Raw genomic sequence first — 26,890 nt, forward strand, 5'->3', positions numbered from 1 at the left:
CATCCTCATACACAGATGATATGATCAGGTACGCAGAAAATCCAAGTGATTCTACGGATAGATTATTGGGGTTGATACAGCTTGATGAATAGAAAGGAATATAAAGTCAATACAAGGAATCAGGGAAAGAGAAAGGAGATGAGAGAGACAGATCTACCTTTAAAAACAGATACCTAAGAATAAATCTAACGAAAAGATGTATACAACCTCTGCAGAGTAAAGCATAAAACGTTATTGAAAGAAATCAAAGATCTAAATAAATGGGAAGATAGACACCATGTTCATGAATTGGAAGACTCAATATTGTAACCATGTCAATTATTCTCAAGCTGTTATAAAGATTTGATACAATAATTGAAGAGAAAATCCCAACAGGGGTGTATGTATGTGTGTAAACTGATAAGCTGTTTCTAAAATGTATATGGAAAATGTAGAGCAGTACATCTCTCAAGAACTGGCTGAAGAAGAACAAGGCAAAAGGCCCTGATCTACTGGTTACCAGAACTTAGTAAGATAACCAACATGCTCTTGGCACAATGCCAGGCAAATATACTACTGGACCAGAACAGAACCTGGGAACAATCACACGCATATAGGTGCTTGATTTATGGCCAAAGTGGTACTGCAGAGCAGTCTTTGCAGTAATTGTGCTGAGACTGCTGAATATCTACATGGAAAGAAATGAAATTGGACTGCTACCTCACAGCATACTCCAAATTAATTTCAGATGGGTGATAAAGCATAGGAGGATATCTTCATAATCTCAGAGTAGTAAATATTCCTTAAACAAAACCCCAAAACAGTAACCATAAAAGAAAAAATTGATAAATTAGACTGTATCAAAATTACAAACTTCTGTTAATCTAAAGGTACCCTTAAAAGAATGAAGAGATATGTCACGGAGTGGCAATTAGGGAAGAATAATCAGGAGAAATCACAATGAGATTCTACTACACACCAACTGGCAAAAATTAAAAATTCTGACAATGCCAAGTATCAGCAAGGGTATGCAGCACAGGCAATAAGTAATCACGAGAATAAAAGGACGGTGCTGTTAATAAGGACTAACAGGTTTTTAAACAGGGGCAGTGCCAGGAAAACCAGGACCTGAATCACCTTAGAGAGGCAAATATCATTGGTAAAGGGTCGGTTTATACATCTACTTTAGAAAATAAGCTTGGTATGATCTTGGAAAACTGAAGTTGTATAAACTCCAAAACCTATCAATTCCACTCCTAGGTTTATGCCCAGGATATATGTACAAGCTTGTTTACGACAGCACTGTTCAAAATAGCCAAATCTGAAAACAACCCAAATACATACTAACATTAAAATGAGTAGTTAAATTGTGAATGTTTGTTCACTGCAATACTATACAGCCATAAAATGAAGGAGCACAAAGCAACCTGGATCAATCTCACAGACCAAAAAAGAGTATATGCTGTAGGACTTCATTTAAAGATTTTAAAAGATAACACTGAAATTATATTACTCAGGGATACTGTATGGATGGTACAGATATGAAAGCATGGAGGTGAAGTCTAGATTAAAGGTAATTCTGAGAGAGGAAGGGGACTGTGGTTAAGAGTATTATAGGCAGTGTTTATATTTCTTGATCTGGGTTGTTGGTACATGGTTGTTCAGTTTACAATAATTCCTTAAGCTGTATAGTTCTGTGTATGAATCTTTCTAAATGTAACAGGTTGTATAAAAAAAGGTTACATCTATGTGTGATGTAGGTGTTTGTATGTATTCATACACTCTTTCATGCAGTAATCCTATTTCTAAAAACTTATTTTGAGGAAATAAAGCGATCATGGGGTGTAAACAAGTAATTATGTACAAGAATATTATTAATCATAACATTACTTCTAATAGGGAAAACAGTAAATGTCCAACTATAAGGAAATCATTAAATATGGCACATGCATATAGTTGAGGTATTGTAATTAGACTACTGTATCTAAAAAACATTGAACGGTATAGCAAAATGCTTAAAATTAGTAAGTGAAAAGAATCGGGAAACAAAACTGCATATATAAAATGAGTGCAATTATGATCATGAACATAAGTAGAAGAAAATGTTCCGAAACGTTCACTGTGATTAACTTTTGCAAGTGGTATGATTTTTGTCATTATAATTTTCCACAATTTCTAAATTTGTATGAAGTATGTGTATTGTAAAGATTTACACTAGAAACTACTTACAATTTTTATTTTTAAATGAACAAACTTCTTTTAAATAATGGAAAATTAATTGATTTTATGTGTATATAAACTTATTTCAAAATTATTTTTAGTGGTTGAAGATCAGCTTTTACATACAAAAAAATTTACCAGAGTGACAACTTCAAATTCATCTCTAAGATAAGTATACATCAGAATGTAGTTTGTTTTCTAATGTAGCATTCAAAGGTTAAAATTTATTCTACACTGTAGCATCTCAATCTAGGGTTTGTTTTATACAAAAATTGGGACACCTACATTTTTCTCTTAATAGATGTCAAAATGATACAGTAATTACAGTTAAAAGTACTCCACAATTTTCTTTATAGGTAATTATATTTTATTTGCAGATCCTGGAGTGTATCAACTTAAAACCCTTCCATTTATCTCTTTTTTTGTTTGTGCAGAAAAGAGTTAAGATAGCAGGCCTAAGGTTTTGAAGGGCTTGAAAGGCCTATCTACCTAGTTAGCTCTTGATTGGCATCTGGCAACTTGGACGGGTTCCTCCTGTCCTAACTGGAAAGCATGGCTCACTGACTGTGTCTACACTGTTTGTGCAAACAATATGATTTATCCCGAACACCTGCTTTCTCTTGGGGAGGCTGGAAGATGGTACGTGTCAGGCAGAGGGTGCCTACATGACCAGCTCCCAATAAATAACCTGGGTGCTGAGTCTCTAATGAGCTTCCCTGGTTGGCAACATTTCGCATGTGTTATCACAACTGTTTGCTGGCAGAAGACCCTTGGAAGCTTGTGCCTGGCTGCCCCTGGACTTCAACTCATATACCTTTTTCTCTTTGCTGGTTTTGCTTTATAGAATCTTTGAGCTGCAATAAATCACAATTGTGACTACAACTAGATGCTGAGTCCTAGGAGTCCTCTTAGTCAATCATCAAACCTGGGGGTGCATCTTGGGGACCCCCGACACATAGTTCTTAAAGCTAAACATTTAATATAGTGAAGTTAGCTAAGGGAAATGTTTAAATTTTTAAAAAAGTTTATGATAATAGAAGTTTTTTTCTTTCAACTAGTAGTTATCAAAGGTCTTTACAGGCACCCAGCTACATCCTCTCATATATCTTATTGCATTACCTTAAGTATCAAGCTTCTGATGTTTACTAGGACCAAACGATATTTTCCAACCATTTCCTATTATCCAGCACTTAAGTAGGCATTTGATAAATATGTGATGAATGAATGAATAGCAATTTTTATCATTACACATAAAAATACTTTCCTTTCCTTGGCAAGTTTGCTAGTAAGTAGAAATTGATTCTACTCTATCAGCATAAATGAATTCCACAAATATTCCCTTCCCCAAGCTTATACACCAGACCGAAAAGAAAAAGAAATAAAATTAAAAAAATAAAAGAGCTATCAGTCTATCTCTGTGTGAGCTTCAAAAATACAAACTGCTATTATTATTTTAAAAGATACAAACTATTGTTTTCATGTCAGATGTATTTTAAATCCATATTTAATTACTACAAAAGTCTCCCTGTGGTATATGTAATCATTCTATAATAAGGTAATTAAAATTCCTTGGCCAGCCAATTTAGGATTTACAGCTTAACTCAAGTATCAGACACTACTAAAGACAAGCCCGGATGTGTTACTTAGAAATAATCATTTAATTTAAGTGGGGGTGACACAACACAGCCCCATCTTCAAAACCGAACCTATATTTTTAAATATGTTTCAGCAAACTACTGCACACAAGTCCAAATTTAAGTGTAATCCCAAAGCAATGGATCCCAAAGCAATGGATCTAGTGCAAACACATGCAAATTTCTAACAAACTACTGTGTGTGTTGGGGGAAAATGACAACATAGTCTTTAAATAGTAATGCCCCTACTTTAAAGGTCCAATCATCTCTTGACCTCCCACTTTGGGACTCACAGTTGTTGAAACTGAGTATCTAGGGGTGGTGCCTGGGTACAAGCTTGTTTGACAAGCTCTCCTCAGGATTTTTCAATGTTAAGTTTTGAAAACTACTGCTTTAATCTTTTCTGGCTCTAAAACTCTACTTCTGTGAGTCTCTGTATTTGAATATGCTTTAAACTTAAAGCTATTTGTAATTAAATGGGTATCAACTAGTTGGATGGGTTTTCTAACATAATAAGCAACCTGATCAGGCCATATAATTTCATGACTCTGGCTTAAGGGGAAAAAAAGGAGAGTTGGTTATAACAGTCTGTGGCAAAGGCAGATGTGGATACCTATTAAGAAAGTCATGGATTTCTTTTTCTTCATCAAAATTATCAGAGCTGTTTCCAAGTAGCCAAAAATTGCAAAGTCAACTGACCTTATTTTATTTGTTTTCCCTTTGTCTACTCTGTATTGGTGGCAGGTCAGAAAACTGTGGAAAGGGGTCCGGATAACCCATCACCTGAGCAATGAGCCCCTGAATACCAGGGATCATTACATCTATTGCCAGAAACATGGAACTAATTCTGGAGCAGCTTTGTCTACATTGCAGCTGTAGAGACAATCTCTTACCTAGCCAGTAGGTGGAGGCACACACAAACTTACTTTGCTTTGCTCTTTGAGCCATAGGACCTTAAATCTTCTAGTAAATTGGTCTTTTGTTTATTCATTTGTTTTAAACCCAGGAGATCAAAGAGAACACAAAAAAGTGAACAAGGACAACTGTTGAGGTGAATTTATAAAAAAAGATACAAAAGATTTCTATTTTGTTTCTGGACCTTTTGAGAAATAACTAAGTTGTTTTAACTGTGAATTCATAATCCACTTCCAGATCCCCAGAGCTGATAAAATAATTCTAAATTTAGAAATAGATCTTTTAAAAATTCATGTTCAACAATCATGTTCAATTAGGGAAAAACTGAACATCAACCGAATGTGACCTAATACTAAGGAATGATTGTTGATTTTGCAAGGTATTATACTATTTATTATGCATTGATATCTATCTATATCTATACCTCAAGTCTTTCTTTATAAATCTAAACAGGAATATTTTATAGGTGAAATGGTATCGCTTTAGAAATCACCAGGAAAAAAAGAAAAGATAACAGTAAAGGACACACAGAACAAGAATGGCAAAATGCTGATAACTGTTGAAGTTCAGTGACAGGTGCACTGAGGTTCACACTATTCTCTTTTTATCTGAAATTTTAGAAAACAAAAAGTTCAGAATATTAAATTATAAAGCCACGTCCTTGTGATTTGGTTTAACATTGAGATTAGGTGACCAGTAGATATGCAACTTTAATGAAGTCTTATCTCCATATATAGCCACTGAAGAATTATTTCAATCATGACTGAATCATACAAAAAATTAGCTCTATAAAATCTCATATAATTTAACAGGAGAGACTAAAACTAACTTGCTAAATCCCCTGGAAACAATACCTTCCAGTTGTAGAGCGCTTCACCATTTTACAAAGTGAATTCACATCTAGTTCTGATAATCTTACTAAGATTTTAAAGGTAAAAAACAAAACAAAACCTTGGCTCTGAGAAGCTAGAAGACATGGCCAAAGTCACATCATCAGTAAAAGTGATGGAGCTGGGATAGTAACTCAAGTTTTAGAACACCAAAGATCATCTCTCTACCGTACTGTCACTTAGACCTCTTTGAAACAAATAGCAAACATGATGAAATTTAGGTGAATCTTAAAATTTTGCTTTCTGTGCTCATTACTTGAGAGTATATGGTAAAACTTTTTTTTTTTGTTTTCTCAGTGAATAAAAATACAGATAAAAACAGGTTTCTTGAATAAAGAATAAAATTGTGAATCAGAGAAAGTTATTAAAAAAGAATTATAACATCTTAAAATTGGAAGGGACACTAGAGGCCCTCTCTAGTCCAAAATTAAACCCTTATCTTTAGCCTCCTTGGATGGGTCCAGCTTGAGCTCAAGCATTTCTAGTGAGGAACTGCATACTCTGTGAGACAGCCTGCTTCATTCACGGACTTAGTCTAATTGCTACAGGGGCTTTCCTTGCTTAGAGGTGGAATCTACCTGCTGCTTGTTGATTCCAGTTACAGCCCCTGACCCTACACTGAACAAACATATAATCCTCTTACATATGACACCCTTTTAAATAACTGAAGACTTTCGGTATGTTTTACCACAGCCTTTGTTCTGAGGACTCTCTTGGCAGAAAAAGAAAACCAGTGGATTCTTGAGTAACTAAAGCTTCCCAGTCTTTTCAACAGCTCTTCCATGGTCTTCAAACTGGGACTTGGGGAATCTCTGGGAGTACCCAAAGTCCTTCCAGGAGATAGGAGAATTAGGATCTTTTGAAGGCAATCAATGTCCATTTCTTCACTTGCCATAATTTGATCTGTTTGAAAACAAGTCTATGGTCTGGTGAGTTTCCTTTTACATCTCCACTCATACGGGCCCATCTCAAAAGAGAACTGCTCACCCATCCTGAAAAACCTGCCTAGCTTCAGAGACAACTAGGGAATGCAAAGCTCCTGAGAGAAACACTTAAGAGCAAAACAGAGCTTCAGAAAGAAAGAGGAGAGCCACTTTATTTCATCCAGATAATATATGCATGGCAAAGCCTTATCTATTTTAGAATTAAAAATCAGTAGTAAGATGACTGTCACAGGGATGTCTATTAACACTTTAATTTTGTTTGAAAAATGAAGGCAGATTTTTCTCTGACAGTGAGTCTGATTTGGCTGACTGGCTTGACAATGACGACTAGCTCTGCCATTTAGGTCAGATAGCAGACATTTTCCATAAATTGAGTGAGATAAAGGTGCTGATCTACCGTTCAGAGGAAAATATATTTAAAAGAATACACAGAACACTAAAAAATGATAGCCTCACAATAGAAGCTTTTATATATCAACTCAAAAGTATGTGAGGAGGTACACGGTTTTCAAAATTCTTTTAGCAGGTATGTCAACAAAAATTTTTGTGAGGCTGTGACTCTAGGGCAAAATTTGTAGGCTCTTTCCCACTCTGGTTATCACCTTTGGGAAGCGTACCAGGGTCCTGCTTACTATGAACACTCTAGGGAGAATGGGTAGTATACAATATGGTGGGAGTGTTGGCTTGGTTCTAAATACTATATATTTTTAATTAATGTAGCCAAAGGTTCCATTCAGCGCTTTTCTTAAGGTTGCTGCAGCAACTACCTTTCAAAACATTTACATCTTTTTCACTTAAGCAGTTACAACTAAGCTTATAGTGATCTTGCACTTATGTAACTGAAGGAGTTTGTATTGACTGGTCTTAAATTTCATCTTTGTTTCAGCTCTTTTGCTACAAACTTGTAAAATGTTTTAAAAATTTGATCTACAAATTCAATGCACTAGCTAGCCCTCCGTGGCGGGGGAGGGGGAGGGGGCCGGGGGGCGGGCAGCGTCTTACATGGCTCCCAAGGATGACCAATATCTCCTGGTGTTCACACCCTTGTGTAATCCTCTCCCCTTATGTGTGGGCTGGATCTGGGGACTTACTTCTAACTAACAGAATATGGTAGAAGTGATGGTGTATGATTTCTGAGATTAGGTTACAAGGCTGACTTCCATATGGAGAGGCCCGGTGACAAGGAACCCAGGGAAGCCCAGGCCAATGGCTCATGAGGAACTAAGGCTCTCAGTCCAGTAGGCTGCTGCCAACACCATGTGAGTGAGCTTGGAAGCAAATCCATCCCCACTGGAGTCTTAAAATGACTCCAGGCCTGGCCAATGCCTCGATTACCACCTTGTGAGAGACCCTAATCAAAGTCATGGAAGAAAATTTTAAAGAATAGGATGCCATCCCATAAAGCTTTATACAGTCTCTTTGGACACAATCATCCCATTAGCTACAAACTACCCAGTTATACTATCCTTAGCTCACATTTCTCCATCTTATGACAAAAATTCTATGGCAAACATGTCAAGTGGCTTATTAAAATCAGATACACTGTTATCTACAGAATTTCCTTAATATGCCAATGTGGTAATTCTATCAAAATAGGAAGTCAAATCTGTTATTACTTGTTTTTAGTTGCCAGAGAGGCTTGCTACATGGAAACCTCTACTCCTAACTCAGTCTTCTTCAATAAGACTCCTATGGTCAGAATTTTGTATTTTGGGGCCTGCCATTCATCTGAACTCTTTCTTTCTACAGCCTCTTCTCTGAAGTATACTAAAAATGAAGGTAACTAAAGATGCCCAACTTTTGCTTCCTTAGCCATTGTGAACCTTAAGATGAGATAATTCTTTCATTCTTGTTACTTTTTTTAAACAGATGAGCTCACAACTACTGTTAAATTTTAAAAGTGTTAGCATTATCCCAAACCAGCACTGCTTAAAACTTTAACCCTTAAGAAAATAAAATGTACACTCACAATTCAAAAACCATGTAAAGCATTCCATCTGAGCTATATGTCTCCAATAACTCTACAATGTGGGGATGTTTCAGCATATGACAGATACTGGCTTCCCGCTTTAGATCTGCAAAACAAACACAGGACATACTTTGTTAGGTAAGAACAAAAGACAATCAGAGTGAATGATGAATGAATGGATGTGATCTATGGTAACATGAAGACTTCTCTAACTAAAGAGATGAAATCCCCCATTTAAGCTAAGCTTAACTTTTTACCCTTTAAAATCTTTGACAATATAACTTTTTCATTTTTTGCTAGTCTAAATCTATCTATATATATTACAGAGTCAGCTCTTATTTTTATTTATTTAAGTAATTAGGCTCTATGCCCAGCGTGGGGCATGAACTCATGGCCCTGAGATCAAGAGTTGCATGCTCTACTGACTGAGCCAGCCAGGTGCCCAGCTTTTATTAATAAGAAATGTAAATAGCACAAGTACTTTCCCCAAACTCTTATAATCAAGTCTCAAAATTTATAACTTTCTTGATCTGGTAATAAACAACTCAATTTGCTGTTTTGAATTGTACCTCATTTTCTTAGTCTTCCCTAAATTGGATAAGAATATGTTGTCTATTCTTTAGCCTAAAATCTAGCATTTACAGATACACACCAGGGAAATTATATGGAATAAAGGGCAAAAAACAGTATCATTTACACAGTAAAGGCACTGCTCCCACCCAGCATCAAAGTCAGAAATTTATTTTACATCATCTATAAAACTTTGATAATTCAGGACACTACTCAGAAGAACAAATTCAGACAATGTAGGTAAGACTACTGCATAAGTTACAGAATATTATTTGGAAAATAAGACCGTTCATATCATCGTCATCATTGTACAAACACATTTTGGGCATAGGTATCACTTGCCATGTCCACATGAAACAAGATAACTAAAGCCTTCCTGTGTTAATAGTGCTGGAGTTTTACCTGTTTGCAGGTGAATAAAATCTAATGTGACATTTTTATATTTGGAAGTAGAAGGCAAACAGATGAAGAGCCAAGGCTGAGGATGTACCACACGAAGCAAAAGAGATAATGTTATTTCCTCTCTGATTTATTAATTCAACTTAGCCTTGTCAATAAGAGCAATCGCTGCAGATTGAACCATGGAAGACTTATGTAAGGGTAGAATGAGGAAAAGAAGTCAGTAAATTAGACAAAAGAGAAGCCACCGGAAAAGGAATAATACAATATTAAGAAAGTCAAGGGAATAGAGGGAATTAAGGCATGAGTAGTTGGAAAAGGCTAAGAAACGGCTGTAAGAGTTAGCCAGAAAATACCATCAGCATTCTGGGCAAGATCAAGTTCTGTGGAGAGGTCAGGTTTGAAGTCGGTATGCAGGAGACAATTATGTACTAACAGATTAAAATTTATCATGTTTCTCACTGGGCTAAGTACTTAATAGAGTCATTATCCTTGCTGAGCCAACAACCCTGCGAGGTAGATACTTTACAGGTTAGGAAGCTAAGGCTTAGAAATGTGTTCAAGATCACATAGCTACCACAACCGGGAGGTCTGAGCCTTGGCCTGTCCAACTCCAAAGTCAGCAGTCCTTCCACAATGCCATGCCAGGTTTAGACATGATCAAATTACAAGAATCTGGCTGTAGGAAAGGAACAGCAAAGTCAAAGAAGGTTTGATTTTTCTGTTTTTGCTGTTTTAAAGGGAACACTGTGTAAGTGGCAGTGATGAAAAGCCCATGGGATCTACAGCTGGAAACTCGGTGCTGGGTTTGTCACTTGCCGGCTGACTGTTACCCTCTACAAATGCCTTCCTTATTGCAGATGAAATGGGGCAGGTCATAGGTGATGCAGGACCTGCAAGGTCTACTCAATCGCCTTCAGGGGTCAGCGGTAAGATTCCCATGAAAGAATGCGCCGGTGGCTCTTTGGCTCAGGTCATGATCTCAGGGTCCTGAGATGGAGCCCTGCATCAGGCTCTGTGCTCAGCGGGGAGCCTGCTTGAGATTTTCTCTCTCCCTCTCCCTCTGCCCCTCCTCCCATTTGCTCACGCTCTCTCCTTAAAATAAATAAATAAATCTTAAAAAAAAAAAAAAAGAAAAAATGGGCGTGGAAGGAGTGTGCAGAATGTAACACTGCGGGGCTGAGGGGCAGGGTGGCTCAGTGTTCGTGGGAAAGCAAGAGGTCAGAGGCACATGAAAGATGGTCTCCAGCTCCAAAAGTGCTTGGGAAGGTCCTGCAGGAGAGGAGAGGTGTGAATCAGGTGTGGGTTTTGTGTAGAGAAGTCCTAAGTGTGAGGAAGGCTTTTGACAAGTGTGCTAGAAAGCCAGGCTGAAGCCAGGAGACATAAATCAGATACCTGCACAGTTTTTTTTTTCTCTCTCCCTCCTCCTTCAAGAATGTTCTGCCTCCAGCTTTTATGAAAAGCTCAGGAGTTTTATTACCCATTTTAACGTTTATTTTTAATTTTGCCCCTTTCAGGTAACTATAGTGTGTTGCAACTTCCACACTCACTTTGCCATGTGCCACATCTCTTGTACCAAAGGACTGCAAGTAGAAGCAGCTGCTCTAAAGATCCCTCCCACCGGACCTGCGCATTTCTGCTTGGTATACAGCTGAACATGCTCCTGGCCTAGTCTCTCATCATCTACCCACCCTCAAAATGAAGGCAGAATTGCCGCAGACCCTCCCATCAAAGACTAAAGCAATTTAAACATCACTGGATCTGGCATTTCAGGAACTAAAAAGCAGAGCACTGAGCAGCACAAAACTAACAACATAAAAAGATATTTGAAATTATAAAGGCAATGATGCAAAAGATGGCCTACATCTCGGATAATTATGGCACCATTTTCCATAATTCAAATATTGATTAAATGGGTATATTAAATAGCCCAAATGGAAAATCATGGTTTGAAAAACACAAATGCATTATATAAGCATTCAAACTATGGATTCCAGGAGTATTAAATTCAGAATGCTTGTTTTTAGATGTGAATATGAACTAAAGATGTATTTATTAAGTGCTATTAAGTCCTTGCTGATAGAGCAAACTAAAAATAGCATTTTCCTACAAATCAACTCATGAGGCAGAGTGGCAAGGAATTCAAAAGTAGGTGATAATGATTTAAAGTTGTGATTAACTGCTCTGAGATAACTAGCACAGAACATTCCTGTGAGTGACCTGACGGAGTTACCATGGCAGTTTTAAAGTACTTTGTCCATAATAACTGGTAATTCTCTCCACAGTTCCTTGTATCTTTTCATTTTGTATTTGTATTTGTAATCTTTGACATTTAAAAGGTTTAAAAAATAATCTATTTCTATGTTTAGTGCCCTGATATTTAACTATGTGCCTATAATAATCCATTTATTTCCCTTTAAAAGGGGCACTAATAATATGGAAAGTAATGTTTAGTTTTCTGACCGTGATTGGAGAAACACACTTAAATTAAATCAATCTGCTATATATGAGTACTACCACCACCACTACCAGTTTCCTAAGAACTTTGGGCGTCCAACAGTAAAGCAACTCTGCCCTGCAGGCTCGACCTCTCCAGTCTGTTCCTCAAGCAAGGGAGAGTTAAGGAAACCATTTCAGGTGGTCTCTTTTAAAAAGAAGTTTCCTGGGGCGTCTGGCTGGCTCAGTCGGTGAGGCATGTGACTGACTCTTAATCTTGGGGTCATGAGTTTGAGCCCCACGTTAGGAGATTACTTAAAAATAACATCTTAAAAAAATAAATAAAACGGAGTGTCCTGGAAAGTATTATTCATTCTACTACTAGTTGTTCTTGTGACAGGAGAATTCTTCTCACCATTTTTTAAGAGTTGGATGCCACTTACAGAGTACTACAATTCTGCAACAAGTTAATGTGACCATGGGTCAAAACTAATTTGGGTATTTACAAATAGGATTGAAGAAACGATTTCTGACATTCTTAGTATTAGAGTAGCAATCTTGACCTCAATATCCAAACTTAAAAGGATCTAAATTTAAGAGTTAGCTTGCACAGAGCTATTCTTTAGATGAGCACTGTCCAACAGAAGTATAACATGAGCCACATACATAATTTAAAATTTTCCAGTAGCCACATTTATAAAAAGTAAAAAGAAATAAGCGAAATTTATTTTAATAACATATTTTATGCAATCTAATATATCCAAAGTAATATTTAACATATGATCATACTAAAATTATAAATATGTTTCTTTTCTGTACTAAGGCTTTGAGATCTGGTCGTGTTTTACATTTATGGCACATCTAAATTTGGACCAGCCATATTTCAAAGGCTCATAGCCACAACATGGCTAGTGGCTACCAAACTGGAATGGTGTAGCTCTAGCTAAATTGACTTTAATTCTTTTTTTTTAAAAAAGATTTTATTTATTTATTTGAGAGAGAGAGAGAATGAGAGAGAGCACATGAGAGGGGGGAGGGTCAGAGGGAGAAGCAGACTCCCTGCTGAGCAGGGAGCCCGATGCGGGACTCAATCCAGGGACTCCAGGATCATGACCTGAGCCGAAGGCAGTCGCTTAACCAACTGAGCCACCCAGGAGCCCTAAATTGACTTTAATTCTTATCCTCTCTCAGCAGTGAGTTCTCCTGCATTTCCTACAGATACTTGTAAAGTCATCCAGTCATTCAAAAAAGATTCTAAACTCAGATGTGTTTTTAAAAAAAACATTTCCATAGAAGGAAACTCTACTTTTAATAATCCAAATCCATCACTTAACAACTTCAATCTGGAATTCCTTCACTATTGTTAATCTAAGTCCTTCATTTGGTAGTTTTAAATTATTTTATCTTGTTTAATCTACCAAACACAAAAACAGTGGTCAACATCTACTGTACATTCCTGCCCTTTGTACACTTTCAAATTTACTGAATGACCTTAGACTATTCAATGCAACATTTGAGAGTTTAAGCACCCCTCTATAAATCTTTGTTTAATAAGTATAATAGTCCTGTGAGATAAATATACTATTCCCATTTTACCGAGGAGGAAACTGAGGCCCAGGGTTCAATGAGATGAAGAAGTTGCTGAAATCACACAAATAGTAAGTAAAGGAAGCAGGACTAATAATGGAAGTCTAGGGCTCTTTTTATCACACCACCATGGCTCCTGGGGCTGTACAGTTTTCATGGGAGATCCAATCCCACAACAGTGCTAATGAGGGAACACTAACTTGGGTGACAAGCCTTCAAGACTGCTACGGAACCAGTTTATGTCAGCCTGCACGGTCACCAACAATGATTAGACTAGACACTGCTCTCTTCCTGACAAATGCATAAATATTGTTATTTATTTCCAATTTCTGGGTTGTGTTAGAAACTTGATAGTTAGCAAAATTTATTAAGAGCTGAGCCCGGGCTCCAAATACACATAAAGAATATTCTAATTTAGTCATAGAAATAATTAGGACAAGAATTAATGTGTTCAGGTGAATCAATATTAATAACAAAATAAGTAAATGAAAGTCATTATTGACTCAACGTTTTTTCCTTGGTGTACTAAAATTAACGACCATATGATATTTCAAAAGGGGAATCCGAGCAGAATCTTGGAAGGATTATAGAAAGAAAGTCAAATTCTGTTGCTGAGTTCCACCTTTATATAATAATCAGCTCGATGACTAAAGATCCCCGCTGCCTTTGGCAGTAATACAGGTCAGGCTGGCTTTATGAGGCTATCTTCCTATAAATCAGGAAAGTTGACCTTCTCAACCAGTGGATGACCAGAGGCCCAGAGAAGCCCACACACCAATCTGGATGAACTGCAAACTCATTATTTCTTTGATCTTTTAACACATTTTACTACCACCTTATACATTTTATTATCTTTTTTTACAAAGAGAAATCCAAGCAGCTTCTAATGTCTTTGAATTCTTGCCCATATTTTTTTGATCCTATGGTCTAAAAATCTCATCTGTCAGGTGAAGAAAGAAAGGAAGCAGCATACCATTAAATGAGAATGTTGATTGATACAAAATTTTTTCTTAAATAGGCAAAAGTATTAGAAATCAATGTTAACTGCATTAAGCATTTACAAATCAGTGGGGTTTTGGTAATGTATTTCCCAAAGAATTTTCAGTTCTGATAAATACATTAAAGCAGCCTGCCCAGTTGAATATCAACTTTAAACTCAATTCAACACTGTATTTATAAAAAACTAACAGCTGTAAAGTAGAATAACTCCAATTATTCTGAGAACTACTTGTCTTCCCTCTCACTCTTCATTAGGATGAGTTTGGCAAATAATTATCGAAAGTGCCATTTATTTTCTAGGGACTTATATTTTAAAAAACTCCAGGTCATTCCTCATCAATACTGAAGTACTATAAATCACTGAACTTACTAATTAGATATTAATAAAGATTATAGGTGACCAATTCAATGATCTTTGCTAATATTTATCTTCTGAGATGTTAAAATCCTGAAAGAAGAGCATTTGCTTAAAAAGCCATTTGTGGATAAGAGCCAACATTAGGTTAAACAGAAACCAAATTATTTGTCTCTTAGAAGATATAACTGAATCTTCTATTCAAGGAGTTACTCAACCATGGATTTGGTGAAAATCTGTTTTGCACTCAACTCGTAAGATGTTAATTATACGGATAAAAGGAAAAGGCAGAGGTTACTGAAATCCAAACCAAATAAAGTTCCAGTATTAGAGATTTTCTCAAGTAAATAAATGACCCTTCAGATATTTTGTACATTACAAAGACAGAAATACAGTATTTTAAACATTTATAGAAGGTATAATTTCTCTGTTGTTTTTCCTTTTGGGAAGTATAAACCAAGAAGCTTTGCAAAAAGGTGGGAAGATGGGGCATTTTACTATTATAAAAAATCAGATATTTCAAAATGGTACCCCTAATTTTATAAAAGAAAATCAGACAAATATCAGTTTATGCCTCACTTACTTTTCAACATTAGAACCTTAAAAAACATACCCGTTAGGAGCATGAAGGAACTTTGTGGAATGACAGTGTATATATTTGTTAAAAGCCAATGGACCGAACACTTAAATGGGTTCATTTTATGGTGCATAAATTTTTATTCAATAAAGTTTACAAAGAAAGTTCCTGCAATAAGACAGGAATTCAACTAATATGTCTCAGTCAAAAAATGTTATCCACATACCTGTATTTTATACTCCTAATTATGTTACCTATCATTACCTTCTATTTTTATTTACTTACTGATAGCTGAGGAGTTAAACAAACATATGGGCCAGGAGAGGCTTCCTTACTACTGACTTCCCCTCACCCCTCCTTCCTCCAGGACAGGACCAGCCCAGGAAACACCGCCTGCAAGACCAAACGTTTCCCCAGAAAGCAATTTGTAGTCTGTGCTAATACATAAATAAAAGAATTACTGAGGCCAAGATTCTCTGTGGCATAGTGAATTTGTTTTATCAGTTTTGATTTTTTAAATATGGGTTTCCCCATCCAGCAGAATCCTTTTATCAACACATCTCATAAAAATAGTAAAACACCAAATTTATAGTAAAACCTAAGTACTGATGTATGTACTCCTTGTGAAAAGGATCAATAAAAACAGTAAGCTAACTGTTTTTGATAAATAACAACTTGAAATCAGGGATTATGGAGAGCCCTGCAGACTCACAGCCTCAACCACCAAATGATTTATTTATTTTGTTGGGCCACTGCCAAAATCCAGATTGATATGAATAGCTTCAAATGGCTAATAGGTGTATGTAATATAAGAATCTTGCCTTATAGTTTTAATTTTTTTAAAAAAACTAATCAAGAAGCTTCAAAGAGTAGTAGAAATTTTTTTGTTTTAAAGTAGAATTGCTGACGGTTGTGGAAAGTGGCTGCAGGTAGAGGAATACTTTTTGTACACAGTGAAATTGTGGACTAAGGGCAACATAGGGAGTTCTGAAAAGGCCGTATTTCTCCTTTTTAAAGTAAAATTTTAAGTAAATTAATACACTGCTGTACCCTTAGAACAATCTGTCTTCATTTAATCTTTTCTACAAAACCAGGAGGTAGCATACTTAAGTAGCTGAAAATGTGGCAGCTATCTAGATCAGAAATGTTTAACTAATTTGGGATCAGAGACCATTTTATAAATCTGTTAATGTGACAAGATACTCTGTCCCAAAAGGTTTTGCAGTAAGATTTAAGGGAAGCACAAAAGCCTAAGAGGTTGACCTAGATAGTGATGGTCCAAGGATCAAGATCATGACAGGTAATCATGCAGCCCAGCTCCTGGAGGCCACAAGAGCACTGGTGAAACTGGAAAGCCACAGAAGCTAGTGCCTCCTTACAATGGGCACTATTGAGGATGGTGGGATAATAATGGGCACGATTTGAGGATAACCATTACTAGATAAAAAAAAAAGTAAGTAATATTCCCCATATCATTTTAGCTTCTGCTCCAAACCTAGGACTTTACTCTGTGGAAAGCATGAAAATTTACAGAAAGTTCCCTTGGATTCCATGTGGTCCAATTTCCTATTTCCCATCTTGATATCAAAACAATATAAATTCTTTATTAATTAGAGTATGTTTACCCACACAAAATAGATGTATCTTATATATTTATGCTAAGCGTTTTCCCCATTTGTTGTAGGCTGAATGCCAGGATATGTATTTCCTTACTCTTTAAAGAATGTACGTTTATAATCAACCTGCCTTCTTTGGCTTTTTTCTTAACAGCTCTTTTGTCATTTCATCAAATCTTGGACTGGGTAAAACATAAGTTCCCTTAGAAATTCAGATGGAGGCAGAGGCTTCTAGCATCTGATTCACACATAGTTGAGTGCAACCCTGGCAAGGGAGGATGTTCAGAGCCAGCAAGAACAAGTAGAAGGAAGTCAGGCAGGGCCTTAAACCCTCCTCTTCACTTAAGAATCCATTTGGCATTTAGTAGTAACAAGAGACCTAATTGAGGTCTCAATATTATGGGAAACAAAAACAATCAAGATCTTATTTAGGTCATTCTACATAAAGGTTTATTTCACAGAAGTGACTTTTCCAGAAGGGTACCAACTCATCCTGGTTTGCCTGGGACTTTCCAGTTGTAGCATTGAAGGTTCTGTATCCTCAGAACCTGCCCTCAATCCCACGCAAACCGATATGGTTGGTCATCCTATTTCCACAGATCTAGCACTTGTCTTTCCAAATGCTAACACTCTTCTACAGGGAGGCAGTTATGATATAATAGAGCAACAGATTTGTAGTCAAAAGGCCTAACTTTTTTTTGAGAGAGAGAGAGAGAGAGAGAGACCACGTGTGCACACATGAGCAGGGGGAAAGAGATTTTTTTTTTTTTTAAAGATTTTATTTGAGGGAGAGAGAGACTATAGTGAGAGAGAGACTATAGTGAGCGAGAGAAAGCACAAACTGGGGGGAAGAGGCAGAGGGAGAGGCAGGGAGCCTGATGTGGGGCTTGATCTCAGGACCCCGGGATCATGACCTGAGCTGAAGGCAGATGCTTAACCAACTGAGCCACCCAGGCACCCTGGAGAGAGAGAATCTTAAGCAGGCTTCACACCCATCACAGAGCCCAATGCAGGGCTCAATCTCATGACCCTGAGATCATGACCCAAGCTGAAATCGAGAGTTGGTCTTGATTAACTGACGAGCCACCCAGGTGCCCCCAAAAGGTCCACCTTTAAATCTTGTCTCCATCACTTAATAGTTGCATAACCCCAAACATCAGTTTCCTCATCTTTACGAAAACAATGAATCGTGGATCACTACATCAAAAACTAATGATGTATTGTATGGTGACTAACATAACATAATAAAATAAAATTTAAAAAAAAATTGAAAAAGAGAATAGCTCTCATATGGAGTTTAAGTTAGCCTTGGATGGTTAATAAAGTATGGAGAAGTGCTTGCCATGGTGTGCACATACAGAGCATGTGCACAGTAAGTTCTGTGTCCTTTCCCTTTGACCATCTTTGGTGGAAATAATTTTTTCCTACCTTTACCGATGGTAACCAAGTTTGTCAATCAAACCAAGTTTGAGGACAAGAAGTTGGCAGTGTGAACATGCAATTACTAAACCACACTGCTATGCAGTTCTTTTTTTTAAAGATTTTATTTATTCATTTGAGATACAGAGAGAGAGAGAGAGAGCATGAGCAGGGGCAGAGGGAGAAGCAGGCTCCCCGCTGAGACAGGAGCCCAATGTGGGGCTCGATCCCAGGACCCTGGGATCATGACCTGAGCCAAAGACAGATGCTTAACCATCTGAGCCACCCAGGTGCCCCCTCTATGCAGTTCTAAACTTACTTTTACTTTGCAGTTTTTAATCTACAATTTTTTGGGAAAATCGTGTAATATAGCTTATACAGAACTGAATCTGAACTTGACCACAGGATTATTTGGGAAAAGAAGTAAAACAGAGGTATTCAAAGTATCTAATGATAACACTGGTTTAAAAAAAAAAAGGGGGGAGCAGAATTCACACAGCCGGATGTATGCGGCCTACTGACTACCAGCATCATTATTCTTCCAGACAGCCCTTGGACTCATCCTCACGTCAACTACTACCTCTCAGCCACTTTCGACGTGCAGCTGCCAAAACCTCTTCATTCTATTTCTGCAACACCTGTCAAAATGATCTGCCCCTTCCTGCACTTACCCTAGTTTCAGCCCTCATGGATTCTTGTCTGGGTCTTTTAATGGGTTTCTTTGCCTCTAGTTCCTTCTTTTCATTCTACTCATTAAATTGTCATCATAGTTTCACTCTAAAACAGGTATTATCACATCACTCCAGAAACCTTCACTGCTCTGCACTCCATACACCAAAGACATTATGATCCCTCAGTTTGGCTTTGGAAGCCTTCCAAAAATGATTTTAAGGCCAACAACTTAACTGGGTCCACAGAGCTATTTAGGAACATAATTGAAAATGGAACCAAGTTTTCTTGCTTCTTAGTCAAGTAAGTTAGGTTTGCTTTTTTCGGAGGGGGATGTCACACATATTACATTTCTTTCCAGTTTCATCCATCATCTTCCCCGACACCACCATCCTGAGCTACCTGCAGTGTCTGCAACCCTCCCCTCTTCGCCCATGCTCTCTATGCTCTTGAAAATGCTGCTTCCTGTTTGACACTCCATGTGCTTCCTTCTCTGCTTGTAACTCCCGCCTCTCACTCAACAAAATTTCACTCACACTTTGCCTCAGTGTTCTCCCTGACAATCTCCCCAGCTGACACAGGCATACCCTGCTCTGATCTAACAACATTCTTCCACACCCCCAGACAGACCTCAGTATCTCATCATTTGCCCAACTGTATTATTGCTGGTGATTTTCATTCCCGGCCACCCTGCTAGATGGCAGCGCCAGGCACACAGAACTCCACTCAACCAATGTCTATTACATCTTCTGTCTCACATCAAAGTATATGTATCATGGAACCAGAGAGAGTTAGAAATGGGAAGGACAGTAAGAGAACCAATGTCACGTGCTCCTCTCTATCCTCACATTTTACTCATAAGAAAAATGAGCTCCTAGAAAAGCAACTGACATGCCCAGTTACGCAGCTAGTTCACTGCACAACTGGAAGATGAACTCAGCCTCTGGCTCCCAACAAGCAATCTTTCTGCTGCCCTATACCTTATTGGAAGATGTCCTAAAGTTGAGGCACTCTATTCCAGGTAGTATCTCCATACTGACTGAAGTGTTTTCAGAATATGACCAAAAAAGGGCACCGGGGTGGCTCAGCTGGTTAAGCGACTGCCTTCAGCTCAGGGCATGATCCTGGAGTCCCAGGATCGAGTCCTGCATCAGGCTCCCTGCTCATCAGGGAGTCTGCTTCTCCCTCTGACCCTCCCCCGTCTCATGCTCTCTCTCTCTCATTCTCTCTCTCTCTCTCAAATAAATAAAATTTTTAAAAAAAAGAATATGACCAAAAAAAAATATGACATCTATGTGTAGATAACTGGGTGGTAATGTTATTCTGCATATTATATTACCATGACTTAAAATGGGAAACTTCAAGGTACTCTCACTATTAAATGCACTAGCTTTACACAAATGTAATATATGCCTAACATTTCTATGTCATTGCATAGTGTATGTACTAGAACTTCATTAGGTTAAATGAGCACAACTCCAAAAGAAGTGGAGTAGAAGACAAGATCTAACTTTTTCCTCTAGTGGGGAAAAAGAGGAACTAGAGGACACTAAAGATCATCTTAAAGCTATTTAGACAAATAATATCACCAAGACCTCTGGCTATAGACAGAAATATTATTACTCTTGATAATATGAGGATGAGATGATTATTTGCCCTTGACTTGTCCAACACAAACATCTGATGAGTACTTTGAGTCAGGCTTGATTTGCAATCTGTCAATTCATTCAACCCTCACGGCAACCAGAAAAGGCAAATGATACCCATTTTATATATGAAGCAGCTGAAGCAAGAGCAGTTAAGAAACTCACCACCAGAACTCAACTGTAGAGCAAGGATTTGAATCCAGTCAGTCTGGCCCCAGTACCTATGCTCTTCACACTCCACTATACTGCTTCTTAGGTCTACAACTACTCAATTCTGAAGATAAACTTGATAGGTAAGCTATTTCTCAAAACTGAAATATAAGGTCTCGATTAAAGTAAAATGCAATCAGAGCAATTTTCAGTAATGAGATAATACTTTTCAAAAAAATCTTAGTTTATTCCTTTCAATTCAAGTCATCTGATTATATTTTTGAAAAAAACTACTTTGCCATTATGTGCAGAATCATTAAAAATATAATGATTGGGCAGGGCTGCTGGAATGGCTGTGTAAGTTCAGGGAAATCTTCCCCCCAGACAGAGAGGTAGTTAGCTGGTCAAAATTAACAACCAGTGTCTCTGGAGACTAATCAAAGGGCTTACAATAAATTGAGAATCACTTAAGAAAATCCACAGAAACTAAGAACTAATGGGAAGCTGTGACATTCAGGATAAGGATGGCACCTGTGCCCTCACAGCTCTGCCTGGTATTGGAACTGTTCTAAGGGGCCTAGCAGCTGAGTGGCAGATCAGCAACTTGAGGTGGAATAGCTATTTGGGATGGATTTTGCAGCTGGTGAACACTGGGAGATCCCATTTTGTACAGGTCCATCCCGTGAAAGGCCTATGTTGAGTGGGTGGTAGAAGCCAGACGGCAGCACCCATTCCCCAACACCCAAATCCAGCTAAGTATAGATTACCCAGGTTGGGCAGCTAGTAAAGAGTGTAGTCCCACTGCTCTGTGCTGCAAGAGAGCTACAGAGTTGGGCTTGGCAGCTAAGTGGTAGCTCCTATGTCTTTCAACTTCCTCAGCAGAAGACCTTGTCCAAGTACATTTAGCACCCGGTGAACAGTGGCAGATGTCATCCCTCCCTGACCTGGGGTGTGAAAGATCCATACTGAATGCTAGTAGCAGCCAGGAGGGGGCACCAGTTCATGCCTTTCCCCCTCCAACACACAAAGATCTGCTCTATAGGGAGGATCTGGGTGGAGCAACTAGTGAGGAGTGAATTCCCCATTCCCCCGGCTCTTGCTCCACAGTACAGAGATTCTGCTTGGAGGAGAATACAGCAAGCTTAAGAGACTAACAAACACTGCCCCTGATGAGGGGCTAGACTTGAACTGCATCTGACTATGGAGCAATTTATACCATAGGGCATTGTCAAAAACAGTATCAGCTAGCAATTAGTACCGGGTGATACCAATAGAGGTAGATCATCTTAATGGGACATCAGGAGAAGAGACCATCAAAGAGAGCTCAGATAGAGCCACAGTCATTCCTGACTGTCAGTAAGGTTGTGGTCATGCCCAAGTCTGCTGGAGAGAGATATAAGAGGTTACAGTGAACTAGTCCAGCAAATCACTAAACCAATAAGCAAACAAGAACAAGCCCTGGAGTGCGGGAGAGGGGTCAATATCCAGAGCTGCTATGACAAAAAGGAGACATTCAAAAAACAGGAAAGTGTGATACTTACACAGGTTTAAAAAAGTATAGAAAATAGAAACTGCCTTGAGGGGGCCAAGATGTTGGACTTAGCAGGGAAGACTTTAAAGCAGCTATTATAAATGTATTCACAGAACTAAAGGAGATTCATGCTGAAAGAATTGAAGGTATGACAACATCTCAAACAGAGAGTATCAACAAGAGAAATTATAGAAAAGAGCAAACTGGGGGCGCCTGGGTGGCTCAGATGGTTGAGCCTCTGCCTTCGGCTCAGGTCACGATCCCAGGGTCCTGGGATCGAGTCCCGCATTGGGCTCCCTGCTCAGCGGGGAGCCTGCTTCTCCCTCTGCCGCTACCTCTATCTCTCTCTCTGACTCTCATGAATAAATTAAAAAAAAAAATTAAAAAAAAAAAAAGAAAGAAAAGAGCAAACTGTATATTCTGGGGTTAAAAGGACAATAACCAAGATGAAAAATTCACTAGAAAGGCTCAGAAGTATAACTGAACCAGCAGAAGGATCACCAAACTTGAAGATCTGTTGACAGGGATTATGCAATCTGAAGAACACAGAGAAAAAAAGAAGCAAGCATAAACAGAGCCTCAGAGAAATGTGGGACACCAATTAACACACTTGACATATGCATAATGGGAGTACCATAAGGACAAAAGAGAAAAAAGAGCTGAAAAAAAATACACTGATAGAAATAAATGGGGGGGGGGAGGGAGGAGACAGACAAACCTCCCACAAAGAAGATATTCAAAACTAATCAGGTTATCTATTCTATCTGAAGTCTTTAAGACTTCATGAATCTTTTTTTTTTTTTTGGTCCATTCCAATTGCCACGTGGGAGTTAGTTGAGGCCATCATTTATCTTGTTTAGATTATGGCAAAAGCCCTCAAATCTCATCCTCATAACTATGGTCAAAGAGCTCTTTCTAAAATGAAAAGTCAATCATATCTGACTATATTTTCCCACACTCAAACTCTATTACCCTTATATGTGGCTTATTGGCCCATTTGGAGCTTTTCAGAATCACTACAGTACTTATTTTTATTTATTTTTTAAAGATTTTATTTATTTGAGAGAGAGAGAATGAGAGAGAGCACATGAGAGGGGGGAGGGTCAGAGGGAGAAGCAGACTCCCTGCCGAGCAGGGAGCCTGATGCGGGACTCGATCCAGGGACTCCAGGATCATGACCTGAGCCGAAGGCAGTCGCTTAACCAACTGAGCCACCCAGGCGCCCCTACAGTACTTATTTTTAAAAACAGGCTCCCGGCCCACACCCCAGACCTACTAGATTGGACTAAGGAAGGGGCCCAAAGATCAATCAGTGCTTTTAATAACAATCACCCTCACCCTCTCTCCCACACTTCTTCTGCATAATGAAGAATGAGATCCACAGTGAACTGGCCCCTGCTTAAGTCTTCATCCTAGCTCCTGTCACTCCCAGAAAATTCCAAATGGTGATAATTATGTGACCAGAGAGGGTTATATTGTAGGAGAGAGTAACCAGAGATTCATAAAACAAATATATAGTATATATGATTTAGGGAATAATTCAAATGTGAATAAGTAAACCAATAATTCCACTTAAACATGGTGGTCTAAACGCATGCATGTCTCTGCTACCTCTTGAAGCCCAACTAATACTTCAGTAAGGCATTAAAAAGGCATAGACCCACAAAGATAAAGAGAATGAGAAGAGGCAGGAGCACATTAGATAGGGAAACAAAATCTTGGATGGTAGAAATTAATGGGCAAAGTTAGCAGATCAGAGAAAGCTGAAATCCAAATGTGGAAGCCATTAAGATGAGACTCCCAATCTCTGACCATGGGAATTATGAACAACCGACAATCCCAAGTGTAGCACTAGGAATACATCACTGTGATCCCACAAACACCATGCTCTTCTCACAGGCTACTCTCAGCCAGTGACTAAAAGCAGCAGGAATACTAAGGCAGGCTCATTTCTATGAGATACAGGACTCTGATGGCCAACACTGGTTTGAGGACTCCCAATAGGCCTCACCAAAACTTTCTTGTAACTGCACCTTAGTCTAAGATTTTTCTTACCCTTTCTCCTCCAAAAAAGTCAGACCTGTGTAACCTGTGATGGTTTTCCCAGCCTCCTCTGGCTCCTTCCCCTTGCACTTTCACTCAGAGGTAGTTTCCCAATAAATTTCTTGCACATCTAATCCTTTCTGGTATTTGCTTTTTGACCTGAACTGATACGCCAAGCCTGCAACAAGGCAAGCCAGTAGGAAGAAAGCTGATATGCCTACCAAAGTGTTCCCAAGAAAGTTTTCAGAAAAGGAACCACCAGGAAAAATTTTAAGAAAAGGAAACATCTTTGAAGGCAAGGGTGTATGCTGGAGCAGACAAAAGGACTGGATGAACCTTTGCTGAGGCAGTCTGACCCTAGATATCCTTGACCAAGAAAATTATCCAACCCCCACCCCAACTCTTTGGAGATTTTGGATACCACACTCATAGCTCAGGTCAAAATCAAGCACCGTACTTAAACAGGAGGATTAAATGTAAAGTTTATATGTTAAATAAACATGTTAAAATAAAGACCTTCCTTCCTCAAGGTGGCTTAGAACCACAGGCTTAGACCTGTGTACAGCCACCACCCCCCCACCCTCCAAATATACACAGGCCCTATCCCAAAGTAGAAGACGGAAAGATTGTTCACTGTCAAACTGACCTGCTTAAAAACAAAAGACCTACAGATACTAATATCCATGGGGGCTTTGAAAAATGGTCCAGTCCTTGTTGGATAACCTATGTTAAGTTACCTGTGTATACAGTTTCCAGGCAACTGTTAATACTTTCATCTTAAAAATGAAAGGAGCAGCGAAGGATCACCAGACGTTTGGGGAAAGCTTCTAAAAAGAAAGACTTAAAAAAAAAAAATGGAAAAAATATTTCTGAGAACACCATTTCCTGTATAAACAAGGCAGAGAAAATTTCAAAAAAATATAGTATTTTGAGATAGAAAAGAATGAAACCTATGAAAAACAGGAAACTATATAATAGTAATAATTTACAATACAGACATTTATGAAGGGACTTGAAAATTTTAAAAATGAGAGTTAAAACAGAAGATTCAAATAAGAGGGTTAGAAGATCAAATTGAAGTATCTCAAAGTAGAACAGAAAGACAAAAAAAAAAGGAAATGGGGAAAAAATATTATAGAGATAAAAATCAATCCTGTGAGCTCTAATACTATTTAAATAGCAAATAACATGCAACTACAGAAAGAGAATAGAGAAACTAGAGGGAAGAAAGTTATCTAAGAAATAAAAAAAAAACTTCTCTGAACTTAAGAACAATGAGTTTCCAGATTTAAAAACATTTCTAAGAACCCAGCATAATAATTTTTAAAAAGGCCTACACTAAAGCATAGCACTGTGAAATTTCAGGATACTGGGGTCAAGAGAATATCATTAAGGGTTTCAGAGAAAGGAAAAAGGGCTTAGGCACTGTTCTAAGTGCTTTACTTGTGTTAATCTTCTCAACTCTAGAGGTAGGAAAGATTATTACACTCAATTTTTAGATGAGGAAACAGGCATAGAAAGAGGTTATGTGACTTGCCCAAGCCACACAGCTGATATGAACCCAAGTCATCGGGTTTTACAGTTATAAGCTTTTATTTATTTATTTATTTTTTGAAGTAGGCTCCCAGTCCAGCATAGAGCCCAATGTGGGGCTCGATCTCATGGCCCTGAGATCAAGACCTGAGCTGAGATCAAGAGTTGGACTGAGCGACCCAGGCCCCCCTCAGAATATAAGCTTTTATCCACATTCTGAGGGAAAGTGATTTCCAACCTAGAATTCTATATCCAGTGAAACTATCAAATTGTTGAGTACAATTAAGACATTTTCAGATATCTCAAAAAATGTACTTTTCTCTGGAAGTTACTAGAGGGCATACCTCACCAAAATGAAGATGAAAACTGAAGAAGAATATAGGAAATCTAGGAAACAGGAAATCTAGCATAGATGAAAAGCAAAGAGAATTCCCATGATAGTTCAGTAGGCCAAGACCGCAACCAATTTTGAATGAAACAGAGATGAAGGGCATGAAGCAGCTTCTAGTTGCCAAGACAAAAAATGAGATAAATTATCCAAGGAGGATGAACATACTGAGAATATATATAGCTCAGTGGGACAGTCTGGGGATGAATTAGCTATAATACATAGAAAACAAAGCAAAGAAATAAGTTAATTATTTATTTGAGGTATAACAAATTATATAAGAAATATAATCACATTACACTGATGACTTAGATATGAATAATGTTATAAAAATGGGAAAAGGAAAGTGAAGAGGGATGGGGGTAGCAACACAGGAGAGCTACATCTTTTGTAGCAGTACATCAGTAACCGTAATATTTAA

General features: G+C 38.1%; 1 protein-coding gene across 8 annotated transcripts in view; it reads right to left on the bottom strand.

The window, feature by feature from the left end:
• CASK (calcium/calmodulin dependent serine protein kinase) overlaps positions 1-26,890 on the bottom strand; it is a 344,800-nt gene that overhangs the window by 219,819 nt on the left and 98,091 nt on the right. For all 8 annotated transcript variants that reach the window (XM_064573940.1, XM_064573938.1, XM_064573945.1 and 5 more), the window contains exon 3: positions 8,552-8,657. In XM_064573940.1, the coding sequence (XP_064430010.1) occupies positions 8,552-8,657 (106 nt within the window). The remainder of the gene's footprint in view (positions 1-8,551; positions 8,658-26,890) is intronic.

The sequence above is a fragment of the Mirounga angustirostris genome, unplaced genomic scaffold, assembly GCF_029215605.1.
Source record: "Mirounga angustirostris isolate CCGP_5_RB_7025 unplaced genomic scaffold, mMirAng1.0.hap1 SCAF_11, whole genome shotgun sequence".
Classification (NCBI taxonomy): domain Eukaryota; kingdom Metazoa; phylum Chordata; class Mammalia; order Carnivora; family Phocidae; genus Mirounga; species Mirounga angustirostris.